The 21,591-nt window shown below is 36.8% G+C and overlaps 3 protein-coding genes across 3 annotated transcripts in view; 2 read left to right on the top strand and 1 right to left on the bottom strand.

Annotated features, from left to right (window-relative positions):
• Nucleotides 1-1,083, top strand: part of ryr3 (ryanodine receptor 3) — an 85,166-nt gene extending 84,083 nt beyond the window's left edge. The window contains exon 103 of the mRNA XM_056764505.1: nucleotides 70-1,083. Within this exon, the coding sequence (XP_056620483.1) occupies nucleotides 70-165 (96 nt within the window). The 3' untranslated portion in view covers nucleotides 166-1,083. The remainder of the gene's footprint in view (nucleotides 1-69) is intronic.
• A 55-nt stretch (nucleotides 1,084-1,138) lies between these two features.
• On the bottom strand, nucleotides 1,139-18,757 carry aven (apoptosis, caspase activation inhibitor). Its single transcript, XM_056764504.1, has 6 exons — nucleotides 18,521-18,757; nucleotides 17,656-17,836; nucleotides 2,972-3,042; nucleotides 2,757-2,852; nucleotides 2,350-2,644; nucleotides 1,139-1,490 (listed from the first exon to the last, which is right to left on the bottom strand). The coding sequence occupies exons 1-6, from the start codon at nucleotides 18,698-18,700 to the stop codon at nucleotides 1,351-1,353; spliced, it is 963 nt and encodes a 320-aa protein (XP_056620482.1). The 5' UTR covers nucleotides 18,701-18,757; the 3' UTR covers nucleotides 1,139-1,350.
• Nucleotides 11,340-21,469, top strand: chrm5b (cholinergic receptor, muscarinic 5b). The gene is made up of 2 exons (XM_056764503.1): nucleotides 11,340-13,413; nucleotides 19,465-21,469. The coding sequence occupies exon 2, from the start codon at nucleotides 19,546-19,548 to the stop codon at nucleotides 21,046-21,048; it is 1,503 nt and encodes a 500-aa protein (XP_056620481.1). The 5' UTR covers nucleotides 11,340-13,413; nucleotides 19,465-19,545; the 3' UTR covers nucleotides 21,049-21,469.
• The last annotated feature ends 122 nt before the right edge of the window (nucleotides 21,470-21,591 follow it).

The following is a 21,591-nucleotide window of genomic DNA, read 5'->3' as shown; positions in this document are numbered from 1 at the left end:
GATTCAAAAAAGAGTTTTGTGTGTGAAAAGGCTTTTGAATTTTCGCATATATCCTCCTTTGTATTTTAGGAATCGTACGTTTGGAAGATGTATCAGGAAAGATGCTGGGATTTCTTCCCAGCCGGAGACTGTTTCCGTAAGCAATATGAGGACCAGCTGGGCTAGAGGACATGATGCCCTCAGTCCTTATATGAGAGGAATTACAACCGGCACAATATCCACATCATTTTAAGATCGTGTGTTGGTTGGACACAACATCCTCAACTAGCTCTCATCAAATGCTGCTTTCACAATTTATCTGATCAATCAAAACCTCAGCTGCTTCTAACACCAGACATGACAGCAACTCATTGCGATCAAGCCAAAAAACATGAACAGAAATTACACAAACAACTGTGTTGACACATTGCCAAATTGGAACACATCATGTTTATCCTTAAATCGACGTTGTTGCCTCACATGCTTCACTCTCACAGATGCACAAGTTGTGAGATGAGATGTTGCCATATGTTTTTGACGAGTTGAATGAACGTCTTATGAATATGCACAAGAATACCTTCTTAGTGTTCAATGAGTGCCAAACAAGATTTATGCCTGTTTGATCTCAAGAAAAAAAAGAAGACTATAATGAATGTGCAACGCCTTCACAGATGGTTATCTGACTGGTGGAATGAGAAATATTATAGATCATCTACTAGAGCCCACTAGATGTTTCTCATACATAAAAGTGCCTTATGACAAGAAACTATGCAAACATTTCCTCCGGCTTGTATGTTTTGTTATTAAGCATTTAGTTGCTCATTTTAATTAGTTAACTTTTAAGAAGAACATTAATGTTTAGTTAAAGTTAAATAACTTTGAACTCACGTCTGCCTGATCCTATGTGCAGCACAATTATTAAACAAAAAGGGGAAAAAAGAATTGAACAAGTCTGTAAACTGCTATTGTATGGCCATTTTTATGTATGTAGAAGCTTTGGTGATTGCATTTGTTTGTCAGGGGGAAGAAAATAAAGCCAATGCAATAAATCCCAGCTGTTAACAGCATTTAATCTGACTGCAAATAAATCAGATGATGACTGCATCTGCATACGATGGGTCCTTTATACGGTTGCTATGAAAACTTGCACATCCACATGTAGGCCAACACAAAAAAGAAACGTTTATTATTCCAGATGGCTGATATAGTCTTGTGTCATTATCCATTATGTAACATGATGTAAACATTTATTTACATGGTTTAATGACACGTCAGCGTTATGTCAGCATTAGCACATCTGCTTGTTTTATCCACGACAATGTCAGTCAGCAATGATAGACGCGTCAATTTACATCACTGGAACAAGACAAGTCAGGAGATCATGCTGTCCAACCAGTCCTCCAGATCTTTCTCTGTCAATTCCGGTCTTGCGGAATTAGTTTCTTTCTCCGCTTCTGGCTTTGTGTCCTTCCCGTCAACTGTTTCTTCCTTTTTCTCTTCCTTTACTGAAACTGTTGATAAAAGATAAGAGATGAAATTACTTAATCAACTAAACAAGATATCTTTTTAAAAACCTACACTACAAGCTACTTACATAGCACATACAAATAACAACACCTATGCTACTTAAACAGACATAACATTTTATATATTTTATATAAAATCAATTTTTTATAGATTATCTTTTCAAAAACTGTTTATTTTTTATTGTTAGTCAGCTGTATTTTTCTACTTGTTACTAAATCAAAATGAACTAACTGCTACTTGATTTAAATTACCATTTATTATTATTTTTGCAAACTCTTCAATAATACAATATACTTTGTAACTATCAGAGAATATTAAATTTTGTAACAAACTTCATTTTTTAATTTTACAATTTTAAATTAAGCTCAATGTGGCCGCCCTAGCGAAGCTTTGCCCATGCGTAGTATCTAAAGCAACATGAAAAATTATGTTTTTTAAGCGCAATCTGATCATAGGCAACAAATGTTGCGGTAAAGCTTACGTGACTTTAAATATGTCGTTTAATTGGGATTTTAGAAATATCAGTATTCACCATTAATGTCTTGCGTTTGAATTACGTAATAACTGCTCGGAGCCATGTTGCAAACATGGCCACCGAGTGGCACAACTTCCCTAAACGGACTTAGATCAAACTAAACATTTATATAGAAATAAAACCTTTCTGTCTTTCTAAGAGGAGACACTAAATGAAATATTTAATATTTATAAATAAGTGTCGCAAGTATTAATGAATCCTAATCTGATTGGTGTGAATTAACCCATTATCTTACATGACTCTTCCTAACATTATGTATGAGAGAAAGGACAGAGTTTTATGAGCACATTTATAATGTATGCTAGTACCTGTCCCCGGGTTGTTTGGAGTCTCATCCATCACAGTTTTGGATTCAACTGAAGCAAGTTCTGTAATAGGATTCTGTAAACTGAGGAGCAGGTCGAGCTCCCTGTCGACATCATCTTTTGGAGGCTGGATTGTTGTCGAGACTGTGGGAGACGGTGTTGTAACTGAAAGAGACTTTACGGTGCAGTTAATGTCCAGTCCTGAGAAGCCGCCCACCTGAGGAGTCTTCAGTCTACCTTCTGGTGCCGTGTCTGTTCTGTGAGGCATTTTCATAGATGGAAGTTGAACAGGAGTCGCCTGAAACATTAAAAAACTTGCTCATAGCACAAGCGAATCACTTATCTACATACGCACGCGTGTCAAAAAACCCTCAGTGACCAAAAAGTTAAGAAAACTCCAAATTAACTACCTGAACCACCTCGGCCTCCAGGTTCAGTCGTGTGTGCAATGGAAGCATTTCGAGCTTCTGCGACAGAGCCGGCAGATCTATAAACAGACCTGGAATCTGAAGTCAGAATCAATCATGAGAATCCATCAGTGGCAGAGATTTCCTCTAATAAGTCACTATTCGGCTTAAAGGGGTCTACACTTGAGCGCTCACTTGTGAAATGACTGATGATGTACCTGGTTTATTGCCAGCGAGTCCATCTCCCAGTCCTTCTCATCAGAGAACCTGAACTGTGTGTAAGAGTCGCCTAAAACAGATAGCAAGATTGTAGATTTAATAGAGAATAGATAACTCACCCAGAGCTGAAACGGAGTACGGACTCTAAATCACCAAACACTGTTGTATTCTAGAAACCAGTTTTCACAGAGTGGTACACAATGCTAATTATTAATTGACTAAATGAACTGTAGTACAAGAAATAAAATGATTTCCACGATGTTTGCTTGGTGTGAAAACCTGTTACAGTGAAAATCATAGATGTGTGCCATTTTTAGCAAAGTCACTTAACTATTTTTACCTATAGGGTTTACAGTGTACGAGTTCATACATCTTCCAAACATTTTTAAAACTAAAGCCAATGGGGAGTTTTAAAATGATGAGCTTCAAATTCCCAATATCACAAAAACTTGGACTAATAAGTAAGAATAAGAAAATAAAATATTAGATTAAATATAGCAATAAATAATATTGAAATTTAATAGTATACCTAAAAAAATTGAATTGGTTAAATAAATAAAGACACTTTACAACACAAGCAATAAATAATATGAAAATAAAATAGTATATAAACATTTTTATCATATTTGTGTTAAATAAGAGACTTTAAAAGTCAAAAAATAACAAAAATAAAATATGTATAAAAATAAAAATTAGGCAAATAAATAAAAAAAGACTACAACAACGCTTAGCAATCTTTGGAAAGAACACTGCAATATTATCAGATGTTGCTATATGATTACATTTCAAAGAAATTAACAAATGTTTATATTATGCAAAAAAAGTTGCATAATATAAGCTTATCCGAGATTGTTGTATATTGCTAGAACAGTATAAATTAAAAAATGTATGTAAAAATGTCATATTGTATAATTCTGTATACATATTTGGCTATTATTCCAGTCCCTGTATTGCTGTAAGAGGGTCATGACTGTACATATAACAAATGTTAAGTGACTTTACATTATATTTATTCTTTACACTTTGTGCAGTGGAACATATTGGCAAGAAACTACATGATCTTGAAGCTCTTGGCACACCTCAATGGCAGCAGCTGATCGTGTGTTTGAAGTTGTTTCTCATTGGCGCTGATATCAGAGTGAATTCTGTGGCGACAGCAGCGAGTTCAGACAGCTGAAAAAAGCAAGTGTGGCTCTGTCACGCACAGCTGATCAAGCCAGCGTGAGGCCTCATACTCGCTGCCCTCAAAATCATTAAACCTCTTTCAACTCGAGACAAACTTGCCAACTGCAGTTGGCCACATTGCCTCTGATTATATAGGGCAGGGTCACAAGGTCAAGTGGATGGATCTGTCTTCAAACAGGAGGATATGAAAATGATTTCGGCTTTGATGACGAATATGTAAAGTGTATTGAAGGAGGAACAGCTCACCTAAATATGAAAGTAATATATTAAGACTAAATCACCTGTTTTTGACTTTATGTGTCTGAAAATTATATATTTTATTATATGGATCCGAAGCAATATGACGCAATGTTTCATTTTTGGGGTTCACTTTTTCTTAAAAAAAACCAGAGCCACTTCAATATGTAAAATCTACATTTTATTCGCTGTAGTTATTTGTTTGGTCTATAAACTAAGATGACCTGCCCACTGGATGATAAATGAAATGACATCACACTACATGAAATAAGATTGCTCTTAAGACTGAACAGACCGCCAAGTACACAACGGCTGATGTCATCAGTGTGGAAAACACTGTCATGAGTGGGCTGTGGACAGGAGATGCCATCAAACCAATTCGATCATGTTTCCTTCACAGGCAGTGACAGTGCCATGGAAACAGCTGCCATAACAATGAGAGAAGGTCCTGTCAGCATCTGAGGCAAGAACCAGCACTGCATTATAGAGCTAGTAGAGATGCTAATATAAGAAACCAGGTGCATGCTGCATTGTGTTGTTCCAATTACGATATAGAACAGTACATAGATAAGTGAATGGAGAAAGAGGATGTTTATTATTATAAACAGTGCAAAATGAATTAGAACAAAAGCATCAGGAGTTTGCTAAGGCTACAAAATAGAACAAAAGAACGGAAATTGTCATACAACTGCTTGAATTTTGTAATCATTACAAAACGAATTTATACTAAAATAAATGACTTAAAAAATCAGCAAAAGTGCATGTCAAATATTTTTTTTCTTAGCAGTTTCACCACAAGAGCTAGAAATTGAAACCATTCATAAGCACACTTCACCTTAAAATCACTGGCTTTATATACACAATGTATTTATAGAGTTTATTTAGTATTTATTATCATACAGTTTGGCAGCGACTATGCAAAAAACTGACCACAGAAAGCCATCTTGACAACTCAGAATTCCAGAGAACTGATAGTGATCACTCAATGCTTTAATGACAATGAGAATAACAAACAGTTACAGTTTACAGAACTTAAAGGGATACTTCACCCAAAAATGAATATTCTGTCATAAAGCTTTCCTGAAGCTCAGTGGTAAGAGCATAGCGTTAACAACACAAGGTTGTGGGTTCCATCCCAGGGGATTGCAAATACCTACGTAAAATGTATAGGATAAAGTAATGTAAGTCGCTTTGGATAAAAGCGTCTGCCAAATGCATAAAAGTATGTATGTAAATGTTTGTTAATATATTTACTCGCCCTCAGATTGTTCCAAACCTGTATACACTTCTTTGTTTTGCTGAACACTGGTGAATATATTTAGAAGAATGTCAGATCTCGCCCCCCATTGACTCCCGAGATCTGAATTTTTACCAAATTTCTTCCTGTGTGTTCAGAAAAACAAAGAAATGTATACAGGTTTGGAGCAATCAGAGTAACTGACGAAATAATTTTCATTTTTGGGTGAAGTATCCCTTTAAATAAGTGTAACAAATAAGCACAATTACTAAAAATGAATTCACCTTAAGTTCTGTCACCATTTAGACTTTCAAAACCTGTATATGACTCTTTCTTCTGTGGAACACAAAAGAAGATATTTTGAGAATTGTTGCAGTGGTTTTGTGCCCATACAATGGAAGTCAATGAAGGCCAATGTTGATTGGTTTCAACATTCTTTAAAATATCTTCTTTTGTGTTCAACGAAGTCATACATGTTTGGAATGATATGAGGGTGAGTAAATTTGCATTTTTCTGTGAACTATCCAAGCAGCAGTTCAGTGTCATTCTGTTGCAGTGCTGCTGGCACAATATGGGAATGTGGCAGATGTGTCTCTTTCTCTCTGCAGGCTGCATCATTTGACCTGTTCTCTCAACGACTGAGGTCATTCACTCCTCTACTCACCTGAGAAACTCAAGTGCCCACAGTTCTTTGCTTTTTAAGAGGCCCTACGAAGCACTGATGTATGTTGCAAACTTCCAAGTCCAACATCATTAAACAGAGCAAAAGTCATTCAGTCTCATTTAATTGCACTTTTTTTCATGGATGTTACAGCCCTTTGGAAAACGTTGCTGATTTTTGTCACGGCTCTTGAGCCAATTATCACAAAGAAACTGTAGCGAACCGAACCATCAAAATAAATCAGCCGGTGATGTCTGCAATTAAACATTTCAAGCCAAACGTTCAAAACAATAAGCACATTAATCAGTAAGAATAAATACAAGCACCCAAAGCAGCTGCCACAGGGCATGACAACAGTTTCCCAATTAACATCTGGACTTGAGAAGGACCACTTTGTGCATTTCAGAAAGTACATTTCAAAAGGCATTTTGAAAAGTTGTTTTCTATCTGCGAGTAGATATGTAAAAAAAAACAAGAAGGTCTGTCAGCACAGCAGGTCATTCAAAGTCTAACGTTTGCAAGATAGTAAACAAACATGAGAAATACAAAAAACAGAAATTAAGAAAAACGCATTGTTTCTGTTTAAATGAATCATGAACTGAAGAAAACTATATCTATGAATTTCATCAAAATGAAATAAAAGCTTTGCTCTCTCTCTCTCTCTAGTTTGCTATCTAGCCTTGAAAACATGCTTTAAAAACTGTGAATGATGTGGTAAACCCACTGTATTATCTCCTAAATGTACATGTGTCAATGTTTTTCTTTCGATGTTTAAAAAAGGGAAAGAAATTTCAATTAAAGGATGGGTGAGATAAACAAGTGTTTGCTGCGTTCTGATAAACCACTCAGACGAATCGCTACAGCCTTCACGTTAAATCAACAATTATCATTAGACATAGTTTATGAGATCCTAACGTGTGTCCATTAGTTCTGTTATGTTGCTGTTTTCTTGACTCTAAACAAACTCTTTACTGCCTTACACCCATTATTACTGCCTGCGAGAGCAGAAGAATGATGTTGTTTCTCAATGCTATGGTGAAATCGGGAGCACGCCCCACTGCAAAAGACCTGCAGGTGGTACAACAAGCCATGACGACCCTTAGGTGAGCCATCAGAATCTGTGCCCCTGGACAAGAAGAAATCGAGGACATCCAGAGATTGACAACCGATCAGCTGGATGAAAACTAATACAGTGAGGGAAATCAGTATTTGACAGAATCTGTATCTTTCATTTCAACCTCTCCACCAGCATGGTCCAGACCAAATAGGTTTTAAAGGATATAGAAAATCTATGAAGGAGGCTAAAACTCCAATTTGCTGAGCGACAGCCAAGAAACATTAAAGATGTACAGAGGAGTGGACAAAAATGTATCCTGAAACACGTGCAAACCTGGTGACCAACTATTTGAATTTTTTACCTCTGTGCTTGTCAACAAGGGTTTCTCAACCAAGTACAAAGTTATGTTTTGCTCAGGGATCAAATACTTATTTCACTGACTGAAATGCAAATCAATTTATAACGTTTATATAAAATTTTCTTCCACAAGAATGATAGACCCTTATTTCTTTGTAAGCAGGCAAACTTACAAACTCAGCAGTGGATCAAATACTTATTTCCCTCACTGTACATACATGTTATCATGTATGTACAGTTATCAATTGGAATGCACAAAAAAAAACATGATTTTGGAGAAAAATATCATGTTTTCAACCTGTATGAAACTGCAGTTGGTTTGTTTTGATTTCAGCCATAATAACCCAAACAATACAGCTAACTAACACAATAAAAACTTGATAACAAAATAAAAACATGTTTTTTTGTAAAAATGTATTTATCTTTATCTCATTTTGGAACCAAACTCTTCATATACAGCATATATATATAAATGTTACAGTTAGCCAAACTTTTAGCATTCTCAGAATGTTTTATAGCCCAGTTCAGTAAATAAGGCGGGGTGGCAGGACAAACCCAGCTGTTTCTTTTCAGATTGAAGATATGAAAGTCTTAATCAAGGAGAAAAATGTGACATGTCTCTTATCTGTGCTGCAGTGCACTGCAGTTGAGATGCTGAGCTGAACTGATCCTCATGTTAACATACAGCTGTGGCGAATCTTAATAAGTGATTTAGACGAGTCATTTATTTCCATAGAGATGAAGGAACAACTCAATGTCCTACTATTCATCAGAGGGAGACGGCTGGCCAATGATAAACACTAAAGTAACACATTTCAGGGAGGAGTGTACACACAGACAACTATGGGGAAAAGCATGTCAACATTTACAAAAGGAGGAGGAAAACCAATTATACAAATTTTAAGTTTGATAAATGCCTGTGATGTAATAGTACATGCTATGATGTTAAAAGATGTTACATTAATATTGAATTGGTTTTAAATTCAGACATGACAAGCCAAAACTGTATGGAAGATCTGTCAAATAATACATTCTTCCTCTATATCCACCACTATGAAAATATGAATTTTCAGGAACAGAACTGCAGTAACAAAAAACAAATTCAAGCTGTTGATAGCACTGGAATAATGTGTTAAGACCGTATGCAGACTTCTAAATTAAACTTCTGTATGAGCTTAAAAAGCCCAATGACATGCACAAAAAGAGCTAAAACTACCCAAAACCAACCCTTACTGATGTTAAAAGAGTTTAAAGATCATCTCCCTTTTAACTTAAAAGGCAGGCTTCCCAATCTCACAGAGAAATTAACAGCTCTGAATTCATTTCAGTATTTAATGCCCATACATACACAGAAAAAAATACATCAATTTCCAAGCAAATACCAAAGGACATGCCCTGAATTTCAACACTGCCCCAAATAATGCATCTCTGGGCACGAGTGAGCTCAACAGACCCATCAGAGTCCATTTCTGGCAGCATTATAAAACGCATTACATTATTCACACTAACCATAATTAAAAGGTATACAACCTTTTTATAAAAATGAGGCACTCGAACCACAAAACTGTAATACATATAGAACAAAAGTAAAAAATAAAATCTCCCTTACGAAACTCAGAAGAAGTTAGTTATGCAGTTAGTTAGGGTAGAAAATTCTACAGAAAGGCGATATAAAACTCAATAAAACAAGCTCAAGTCGAGTTTGTTATTCCCTATTGTTACATTTTTAAAAGTGCACAACATTAAAAACAGCCGCATGCAAATCGCACAGGTGTTTGCGGTAACAAAAGCGGAGTGTAAAGGAGAGCGTGAGAGCGTAGACATGCGTGCGGTAATTAACACCGCAGTTGTTTCTCGAACACATTATAACAGAGATTCAGAGATGACATTGCGACACTGTGTGTGGGTGAAGCAACATACCACCCCCGCATCATAATTATTGTCTGCCTTTCATGCAGGAATCACTTCAACACATACACAGTATATGTTCACGATCACAAAACAAACCAATACAGCAGATGGTGAGCGTTTATACACAAGATTGTTCTTCTAAAATCACCCACAAAACACATCTGATTCAGGAGCTCCAAGTCAACTTTCCTTTGGTAAGACTCAATTTCTATATTCACTAAATTATAAGAAAGGATTGGTGCAAGCAAAAATGAAAAAATATTTCATGAACTATTAACCCTCATGTTGTTCAAAACCTGTATGACTTATACCTGCAGAACGCAAAAGAGGATATTTTGAAGAATGTCCAAACAATACTGGCCCCCATTGACTTCCATTATATGGACACAAAACCAAAGAGACATGTATTAAAAATATCTTCTTTTCTGTTCCATAGAAGAAAAAATCATATACAGGTTTTGAACAACATGGGCGAATAAACGATGACAAAATGTTATTTATGGAAGAACCCTTTAAAAATCATACAAAAACAGTGTTTCCTTTATCTCTGTGAAATGTGCAGAGAAGAATCATCAATTGAATGCAAGCGGTTTAGCAATTTCACAAATATCTAATTAACATACTTAAGTAATTAAAGTCCATGACATATTTTGACAAGATACTTGCAGGGGTATGTGGCCACCAGGGCGCAGTTATTTTGGAAAAGTGTCCAGCTGGTAAAAGTGCCAGGACCACAGGTGAAGAATCACGGAACTGGTGTGCGGAATGAGAAGTGCCCTACAGGTGCAATGTCATTCATAATGAATTACAGCACGTTTCCATCTGTGCATGAGCAGAGAAGCTCCAAAGTCCTGCCAACAGCTAAACATAATTTAGTTTTAATTCACTGCTCTCACATTGAACAGTAACCCGAGTATGTAGATACAAGTCTGATCCAAGTCTGTGTCTGCTGGTCATCTGAGACCCGGAGGAGACATACTGTGTTAGGTCAGACGCACAGATGTAGTCCAACACCGCAGAGCTGTCACTCTATATCGATGCCCTTGGTTATTGGTCCTCCAGGGTACATGGTTATATGGCTCATATCCTCAGTTATGATCTCATTATGATCAATAAACTTAGAGGCCTGGAAATCTCTCCCAACATGGGAAATGCTTAAATAAGACCTTTCCAGAACATCTGTCGGTTTAACATGAACATGATTTGGTCTACAACCAGGTGACCAGTGACTTAAGGGGGAAAGTGTGAAGAAAAATGACCTAGAGTAGTCTATATTCAATCTCCGCTGTGAGCATTTCAGAAGGTCACAAACACACCTGGACACTAGAAACAGAAAAACAGGTTTGATAGTGTCGTGGTATAGCTCAAGACTGCGTCAATGCACTTTTATGTTTGTGCTGTCAATTAAATCTGTGTGCATTGAATGAGTTTCTTTTCACGGATCATTCAGGCTTCCTCTTTGATGGCCTGTAATTACGGTGACGCAGCTGTGAGCGCAGAATGAGAATAATCGAACCACACTTTGGTGGAGATCGTCCAAACTTCTTCATATGAAAATGAAGTGTGTCCTCCAGTCTATCTCAAGCTAGAGTAAGTGCAAAATTGCCTAGAGCATGATAAAGGCTGTTTAAAGTGTGTCATTTTGTCAGTGGTACCGAGATATGTTTTCTCATATCCGAACGATATGTGCACACAGATATTTAAAAAGCATCTAGGAAGATTTTGTCAATAATTGTAAACATGGTTGGTCTGATAAATCAACATTAGCTCAACCATTGACCTCAGAGTTTAGGACGGGGTTACCTGTTACACTCCCAAAAGAAAGGTAGAAAAGCTGTAACTGGGACTAAACTATTTTAAAAAGTACACTTTTGCACCTAAAGAGTGTGTTTGGTAAATTAAAGGTACATATTGGTACCAAATGTATACAAAATTGCACAATAATTTTGTTAAATACCTAACCTTAAGTACCTAAATATTAGGAACTCCTGAGAGTGATGGGAGTCATTTTTGGCAATTATTTTGCTATTCTGTTTGTTGGAACATCACAGAAATTACACAAAAAAGGTTAGATTCTTTATTTTACTGTCCTTAATGTTTATTTCTTTATTTCTGAAATTTAACATGTTAACACATTTTCAAATACCTGAAAATACTGTAAAAGAATACTGCAAAAAAAGTTGATAAAGTTAACCTTCATCTAATGTGAATAACCAAGATGTTACAGAGCCTAATATTTATTCTGATACCCACATTATAGTGGAGGTAACATCCTATGTCATGCATTCTGACTGTTGAACATGCTTGCTTCCCATGCTTAACATGCTAAACTTGTAAAAAAACGAGATGGATGTAGTATTTCTGTGCTTGATACACTCAAAAGTTTTTTGAAAAAGCCTGGATCCCTATTTCGCAACAGGGATACTATTCCTTTTATAGGACAATTCTCCCGCAAAGAGCCCACCCATGCGCCAACCGACGAGCGAGATCCGCTTGCCATCAAGATTGTCTGCGCTGCGTCAAGATTGGCTGTGCTGATGCACTTTACTCTTGCGATAATAAAGTTTAGGTGTTCACAGTATTTCACTGATAGATGTTATATAATAGATATATAAAATGCTGGATTTGAAGATCGTTTGAAACATAGATGGCCCAATCCCAGTTCAAAAAGATGCCGGGCATGAACTGCACGCGGTAAGTGAAACTAAGTCATATGTCTGTGTATTATTGCCAATCGGCGTGAACATGCAAAATGTACAAAACACGAAGGGATAAATGTGATGGTGTTGCTTGTTCGTGCTGTAGTTCCATCCCACTGTCCCCCCTAGTCCCACCTCTAGCAGCTTGTGTTTACAGAAATAATCGTACAGCTCTCTTTTATAAATTTGATCAAACTAAATACTCTTCGAAGATATGACGTATGCAATACTACTGTATAGGTACGGAAGATTAATATGAGATTGGCAGAAACTGAGTGCTTTACCCATATCTTTATAAGAATAGTAAAATTATTCACCAGCATCCTCGCTAAATCGTAATTACTTAAATTTCTAACCAAATCTCCAAATTGTTCTCTGCAGTACACCAATAACAAAACACATAACCTATTTAACCATGAGTTAAATTTATTCACAGTTGACCTGTGTCAAAAGACAGTTATTAAAGCCTCCATTATACTTCAGTAACATCATACCGCTCCCCCCCCTCAACTGACTACAGCATGATTTACCTTCACCCCTTCATTTCTGCTTTGGCTCCTCTTTCTCCTCCCATTCTAAACGTCTGTCTGTTCACTGCCCCAAATCATGACGATCATCCCAGCCCAGTGGGAATGACCTCCTCCCAGCCACTCACATCTGTGACTGTCAGAGACTCCACACGCAGGAGCACACATTCATCCAGAGAGAAAGAGTAAAGGATAGAGAGAGAGAGAGATATTCAGCATCATCTCCCATTATCCTCCACTACTGCTGAGGAACACCGACTTCTACAAAAGAGATGTTATCTGTTGGTCCTCCACAGGACAATCTAAGATATCACGACAAATGTTCTGGACTTTCGATTTACAACTAGAGACAGAGCTTGTCTAGAGTCCTAGACAACCATCTAATAACAGCGGAAAGAGTGTTTACCTTAAGGATTACATAATTTAAGATGAATAGACTCGTGACTGGGGATGGTGACAGTTTCCTAGACAAGAAGGTTTGGGATGTGTTCAGAGACAGTCTGACAAAGGCGGATTTGGATGGAGTTCAAGGCTGGGTGAGGAAAACTGTGAGGATTGCATCTATCTAAGGTAATTAGGTAATTGCTAACGGTGATTTAGTTAAATACATGCTCAACATTTTTAGGAAAAACACCATTACTAACCAGATGTTCTATAATGATTTGTTACTGTACGGAACAGCTTGTTTCTATTTAAACGGTAAAAATGAAACACTAAAATAAAAACCAGATATTAATTATGTTGAAGTTATTTGTGTTAAAAGTAAATAGCAGCATTGAATGATAAAGATGATAATTTAGTTATCAAGTAAACCAGAAAAAAATCTCATTAAAACACTGAAGATTAATATCATTATTATTTTAGATACGACACATACATGCACTGCTATTTATTTTCTTGCCAATTAAATGTTGTGGATTATTTTCAATACTAAACCTACAACCGAAATGCAAAGCTAATGTGGTTTTGTTTGAAACTGTTCAAATACTCAACCATCTTAAAGGGACAGTTCACCCAAAAATAAACATAGTAGTTAATGGTGCCCAAGAACTGTTTGGTTCAAGCATTCTTCCAAATATCTTTCCCTGTGTTCATCGGAACAAAGAAACGTATACAATTTTGAAACAGCTCAAAGGTGAGTAAATGAAGACAGAATATTTATGTTAAACCACATGTGTAAAATTGGCATGGTGTTGGATAGTTTCCTAAAGCTTGATAGGCAGTTAACAAAGTTGTTAAGTCAAGCTTTTAACGGCTGCGAACCCTGGAAAAAAGTCCTTTCTTTCATTTACAAATTTTGAAAAAAGAATCCAGGGTTTTAGCACAAGGCTTGATTATTGCAACTCTCTCTATTTGGGGATTAATCATTCTTCCATAAATCGCCGTCAGATGGTTCAGAATTCTGCTGCCATACCTGTGCGTTATTGGGTACATTTTCAAGTCCTTTTATTAGTTTTTAAGACGTTAAATAGGTTACCACCGTCTTACCATTCTGATCTGTTGACAGTCCATCAACCTGCAAGAGCTCTTAGGTACGCCAATCTGAAGCTCTTAGGGTCTCCTAGATCTAGCCTCAAGACTCGAGGAGATCGAGCACTTTCCATAGCTGCTTAAAGTCTTTGTAACAGTCTACCAACAAACTGACTATTTTTAAATCTAGGTTAAAACCTTTTAATAGATATTTCTTATAGAACATGATTGTTGACGGAGTTGTCCTGTCTTAATGTTCTCTAGTTTTATCTGGGACTTCTAATTTTGTTAAGGGTTTTTACTTTGTACAGCACATTGGTCAATGATAGTTGTGTTTAATCGCGCTCTATAAACAAATTGAAATTATTTTGGGCTGAACTGTCCCTTTAACTGAATAACTTTATAAAACGGTCAGTTCTGGTCCTTGATTCTGATTGGCTGAGCGGAGTTCCAAGCCGTTATTAAATACCTCGATAAATAACAGCTGACCGCACCACATAGCCTAAACATCATTTTATTTACTGTATTTTATGAAACCTTGATAAGCATATGGAATAACCTTTTAATAAAAGCAATAAGTGGGTTAAAGTGAATTTTATACCAGCTACGGGGTTTTAGGCACTCCGTTTCGCCCTTAGCTGTTATAAAATGCACTGTAACGCACTGCTTCGCGGGGCTTATTGCTTAAATATGCACTTTCAAGTGATATTACAAGTATCCATCACACTACCTTCAAAGATCATTATTACCTTAACATGAGATCATAACATCAACGACGAGTTTTCAAAATAATGTGTGTTTAACATAATTTTCTGTTCACACCACTCTTATTATGGTATATGTCACTGGCCCTAGCATTGCTACAATTTTATGCATTAAATATTGCTAGCCAAAAGAGAAGGAGAGTTTAACAGAAATCGTTCTCATATACCGTTGCTACTAAATATCAATGAACAACAACTCCACAATGGATTATGTGGGTGTGCGAGAGACATGCAGAGAAAGAGACATCCAGAAAACAAATGAGTTTGCAATGAACTAATGAGGACTTCTTCAATCAAACACGGATATATTGAGAACACATCAAATCTAGTCTACCCTGAGGGCGGCAAACAGGTGCGAGCACCTGCTATGCTGAAGACAGCTCATCGGTTTATGCACCTCTTCCTCTTGTCACTTGTATGAGATCATCAATATGCAGGTGTTACTGCAAGATACAGGATCCCAAACTGTGGATAAGGTTACTGAAGGATTGAAAAGGTTAATAGGGCTGAAATTAGTATGCAACATCGATGTGAAGGAATGCCGTTGAAGTTGTGGTTTTGGTCAGGGTGAGAAAGCTCAAGGGTAAGAGAAGGGTGTAACTCCACTTTGTTTCACTCCCTGGTGAAAGCTGAATGACTCTCATCAGTGTGTTAACACAACACGCGTTAATCACCGTCTGCTGGCCGAATCCTAATGAGATAAAGGACAGAGTGCTGGGTGACAGAGGGGAGGTCATGCAACTCTGAAAGACACTGAGGCAAAAAAAAGGGACTTATTTAGATGACCTTTAAACTAAATTACTAACTTCCTGCCAAATCAAACAAAACATGTGAAGATCATTTCTCATTTTTAAAATTGCAGTCAGCTGCTGGTGCTGATAAAATTCATGTTACGCCAAAATATAACAACGTCCATTAATAACCCCCAGCCGCCTTTTGATGTTAGCTTAGTGTAGCAAACTATGTTTTTGATGGAAAAGCTGTCATACACAATTCCTGAACTCATGGATTCAATGAATGCTCTGGAGCACCGATACAAATTACACCCACATTTACAGGGGTCAGAGAGTGCAAACCTGATGACTAATAATAAATGTGTGGGGAACAAAATAGAAAAATAAAATAATAGAGAGCAAAAAAACAAAACAATTTAGGCACCATTTTGTTTGGTGTACACCGTATCCATAACAACAAAAACATATTTACATGGGATCATCCGGTAAATACGTTAGCAGAGTAATTTGTATATGCTTTTTATATTTAAATATTAATAAATACAAATATTTCACTAATGCCCCCAAATACACATAAAGGTTTGGCAATGCACCACAAGAGGCAGCATAACTCTACTCTACTTCACAGACATAAAATTAGATGACACAAATAGATCTCAGGAATATCATTGCAGCTTTTGAGGAAACAGATTAGGAAAATGAGAGGCAAATTAGGCAAAGAAAAACCCTCAAGAGAAAAGCGTAACGAAACCTTACTTTACAGTTACATAGAATTTAGGCTTATTAAATTCTATTAACAAATACCTTTGTAATGGTTTATTTTGATTAATAAGGAGGTTGTGTTATGGACCCACCCATGAACAATTTATACACTTTCTGCATTCATTCACCGACATAAACATAAGAATTGGGCCGTACAAAGAATAACTACATTTTCTATGATATGCCCTAACTTCACTCGCATAGACCACACAATTCACAGTAGTGATTTAACTTAATTGAATGTACTAAAACTTAAGAAAAATCTATATAATAGTCGGGAATTTTATCCAGTATGGGTTTCTCCAGGTTTCACAAATTCAAATTTAAGACTTTTTAAGATTTTACACCATTATGAATACAATTTTAAGACCTTTAACACAACATAAAAGACCTCACACCCAACATTCCCAGATCTATTTCTTTCTGGCATATGAAGCACTAGCTTCAAAAATGTTTGTATTTCAATAAGCATTAGAGGTAGCATAAGCGTTACATGGCCATTGGAAAATTAAGACCTGATTAAAATTATTTAAGACCTAGAACATAACCCTTCAGTGAATTTAAGACTTTTTCAGGCCAAAAATTTAGATTTTGGTATTTAAGACGTCGCGGAAACCCTGGGTATGGTAAAGTTTTCAATAAAATCTAAATGTATCATTTACATTCAAGGAACTTGATAATCCTTAAGACTTGGTGGTGGTATTTGTGCCATTTGTAAACATTGTAAAAATTCCCATTCCCAATTATTTTTATAGTGCCTTTCTACAGACCATTGCTTGTCGTTTCAAAGCACTTTTACAAAAAATGCATAACTATTTTGTAATATTAACAACAAGTTTATAAAAATACATCTCTGAAAAGATGAGTGCCCCATAAATCAGATCCAACGGTGCTTCAGAAACTGAGCACTGCCATTTACTTCGCCCTTTGTATTCCAATAGCTCACAGCAGGAATGCTAGTCAACAACACAGTCATCTTCCTTCCTTAATTCTGGTTTGGGTCTCCTGCCTGAGCTGTATCAAAGGGACAGTGGGGGAATATGACACAGTTTCAGAGCGGGCAGTAATGTGTAAAATCTTACCGGCTGAACTGAGCAAGACATGATAGTCTGTTCCTCTCTGTGTGGGAACATCTTCATTTGTTTCTTTCCTCTCTGATTCCTCATAACGGACCCAATTGGACTCAAGCTTTCTCCTAGGGAAGATTGGGTCGCTCTCCTCTTCCGCAGGCTTGTTTTCGTCAGCATGATCTTCATCTTGATTCTGAAGACCAAACAATAACATAAAAACAATGAGACTAATACCGCACGGACTCATATGCATATATTAATGCTCCGCAAATAATTGTTATAACATATTTTATATCATCTTCTATATTTTCCAGAAGTTAAAGGAGCAAATCCTAACATCGAAATCTTATAATAGGTTTCAACTAAAATACCATCACTCACTACCGCTTTGTTATAATGTTAAACTCAAGATTGCTATAGATCATTTCTGTAACACTTTAGTATATTCTCACTATTAACTAGTTGCTTACTTATCTTTAACATATTAGCTTTTTATTAGTACGTATAAAGCACATATTCAACATGACCATATTCTACTTCCCTAATCCTACCTAATACCTAAACATAACAACTACTTTATTCTCTATTAATAAGCAACAAATGAATAGTTTACTGAGGCAAAAGTCATAGTTAATGGTTTATTAGTACCGAGAATTGGACCTTAAAATAAAGTGTGACCATCATTTCATTTGGACGGTTTTAATTCACTCGATTTACTTAAAATAATTTTGCTATAACAGCAGTGGTAACTACAGCTTTAATGTATCTAGGGACGGTGGCTGTGGTTACTAAGTATTTAGCTGGAAACTATTGTTAGTCTGGTAAGGCACATGTAAATGTGACTTTAGTGAAACCACAGCAAGTCATCATCACTCACCCGTCTGAAGTCTGCAGGAGGACCATGATACTGCCCTCTGCCTCTGTGGTCTCTCTTGCCCCTTCCGCGATGATGGCCACCTCTCCCGCGTCCCCTCTGTTCTCCCGAGCTGCCGGCATCACCTCCACCTCCTCCTCTTTTCCAATGTCCACCGCGTCCCCGACTGGGTCTGTTGTCCATAGCTGAATATCAAATTAATAACTAAAGTCGAGAGCATTATAGTGTAACACCACTATGAGTGTTACATCATAATCTGCCTCGCCGTACGGAGAAACAGGACAGTAAAGTTCCGCCTGTGGTGTAAGCTGATCGCAATGAAGGGATCAGTAACCCTAAATAATTGCAACACGTTTTTAATAAATGTACAAAAAGATTAAAAACCTTTAAACTATTTGTGATTTACAAGTGTTTTAATAGTCCATCTTGAAAATATATTTTTTATTAATAACCCCCTTTTTTTTGTGATGATCTCACCAAAATTACCACAGATGTATTGTTAGAATTGTTAGAATTCACATTAATAAAAAAATGTTAAATAGCATAAACAAGTCTTAAGAAAGATTACCTTGGTTTTATTTATTATAGTTAAAACATGGAAGTCATGCTTGTTTATTTATTTTTGACTGCTCGATGTCGATGTTTTACTACCAATTTAACTATAGACAATGGTAAATTTGTGGTTATTTTGCTACAAATACAATAGTTAAACTATGGCCACTGGCCGATTGCGGATTACCATTGCGATTCTTATAAGTGAAGAGATGCTGCCGACTATAAACCATTTAACAGTGGTAAAAATTGGCAATGTTTTAATGCTTGGTTTACATGTCACATACATGTTTACATTTATTTGTTTACCAGATGCTTTTATCCAGTTAAACAAATGTATACAGTTGCCTTTATCTCATTTATGATGTGTCAATTATTTTATTCTTTCTTTTCAGAGTATCCTATATCAACTGATCATGAAGAACACAGTGAAACTTTCATCCAGAGTTTGCTACTAATGGGTTCACACTGACAGGATGGATAATATTGTAAATTCAACTGCAGGTGGAAATGTTTCAGCTATGCTGCCTGCCCCGTACAGCCTGCTGGAGGTCATTACTATTGCAACCGTATCTGCTGTAGTGAGCCTCATTACAATAGTGGGCAATGTTTTAGTGATGCTCTCTTTCAAGGTGAACAGCCAACTTAAGACCGTAAACAACTATTATCTACTAAGTTTAGCTTTTGCAGACCTCATCATTGGCGTTTTCTCCATGAACCTGTACACATGCTACATTCTCATGGGATACTGGTCTTTGGGCAACATAGCATGCGATCTTTGGTTGGCACTTGATTACGTTGCAAGTAACGCATCGGTGATGAACTTGCTTGTCATCAGCTTTGATAGGTACTTCTCAATAACAAGACCGCTCACCTATAGGGCTAAACGGACCCCGAAACGTGCAGGCATCATGATTGGCTTGGCATGGTTGATATCTTTCATATTGTGGGCGCCACCTATTCTGTGCTGGCAGTATTTTGTCGGCAAGAGAACCGTTTCTCCCGACCAATGCGAAATACAGTTCTTCTCAGAACCCATAATTACATTCGGGACGGCTATAGCAGCTTTTTACATCCCGGTATCCATCATGACAATTTTGTATTGCAAAATCTACAAAGAAACAGAGAAGCGCACAAAGAATTTGGCAGAACTGCAAGGATACCCATCTTTAGACAGTCACGAAGGACCTAAAGAACGGAAGCCAATACTACGATGCTTCAGCTTTAAAAACAACAGGGATGGGACTCAAGCATCGTGGTCTTCATCCAACCAGAGTTATGTTACAAGGACAACCATGCAATCCGAGGATCTGTGGACAAAGTCACACCAGGTGACCAGCTTAAACAGTTATACATCATCAGAGGATGAGCGCTCAGTCTCGGATGCAACTCCACGAGAATCTTTGAAGAACCAAGAATCTATAGGAAATAAGAATGGACAGCTGGATTGTGATGAAGACAACATAAGTGACCCTGCAAAGCAGTGCTCACAAACAAACAGTAAAAAATGTTTGGCATACAAGTTCAAGCCAATCCTCAGCAATATTACCACTTTTCAATCCAACAATCAGTCTGAGAGACCAAACGCAGATCACCGATACACATCAGAGACACAGGTTCCATCATCCACATCAACCCAACCAGAAGTTCCAACCTTGAAAATCCAGATGACAAAACGGAAAAGAATGGTTCTTGTCAAGGAGAAAAAGGCGGCTCAGACTCTCAGTGCGATTCTCCTAGCTTTTATCCTCACGTGGACCCCATACAACATCATGGTTCTCATTTCCACCTTCTGTTCTAACTGCATCCCCGTCTCTCTCTGGCATCTGGGCTACTGGCTCTGCTACGTCAACAGCACAATCAACCCTATGTGCTACGCCCTATGCAACAAGACCTTCCAGAAGACATTTTGGATGCTCATCCTCTGCAAATGGAAAAGGAACAGAGGAGATGAAAAGCTATACTATCAAAGCCATTAAATACATATGAATGTAATAATGGCTGAATGTTAAACCAGTTCAAGATGTGATACAATTGTTTTTATATCAATATTTAATTTTAGCTATGTATGTAAAAGAGAAGCTCTTAGAATATTCCTCTTCATATTCCAGGCTATACTTGTTTAGCTACGGTGCATGTATTGTTCATGTTGCCTGTTTGAAACATTGTAAAACTTAGTAATTTAAACTGAAATTAATTGTGAGGTGCCAAAATATGAGGTTATAAAAAATATTAGTTGGTTTTGCTTGAAGATACATGTAATGATTTCCTACACTGCTTGCATAAAAATAAACTGATGTTTCTTCCACTTAGGATCACAGGTTTTTATTATTATTATCACTTAATTATTTAAAATCATCACTTTTGTAAAAAAACATGTCAAATGTGTTTCATTGTACCTCCAGTCTGAGTGTAATATCCATTAAATGAAAGATTTCAGACTTAAACCAATGTGTAGTGAATATTAATATTATGTAATACCGAGTGTCATGTTCATGTTAAAAATAAACCAATTTATACTA

The sequence above is a fragment of the Triplophysa dalaica genome, chromosome 13, assembly GCF_015846415.1.
Source record: "Triplophysa dalaica isolate WHDGS20190420 chromosome 13, ASM1584641v1, whole genome shotgun sequence".
Lineage (NCBI taxonomy): Eukaryota > Metazoa > Chordata > Actinopteri > Cypriniformes > Nemacheilidae > Triplophysa > Triplophysa dalaica.
The sequence above is the reverse complement of the archived record's forward strand: the minus strand, read 5'-3'. Positions and strand labels throughout refer to the sequence as shown.

Coding starts and splice junctions, on each gene's coding strand:
- chrm5b (XM_056764503.1), top strand. CDS start 19,546: ATGGATAATATTGTAAATTCAACTGCAGGTGGAAATGTTTCAGCTATG.
- aven (XM_056764504.1), bottom strand. CDS start 18,700: ATGGACAACAGACCCAGTCGGGGACGCGGTGGACATTGGAAAAGAGGA. Junction 3,043..17,655: donor TGTCTTGCTCAGTTCAGCCG/GTAAGATTTTAC, acceptor TATCTGTTTTAG/GCGACTCTTACACACAGTTC. Junction 2,853..2,971: donor ACTCGCTGGCAATAAACCAG/GTACATCATCAG, acceptor TTCTGACTTCAG/ATTCCAGGTCTGTTTATAGA.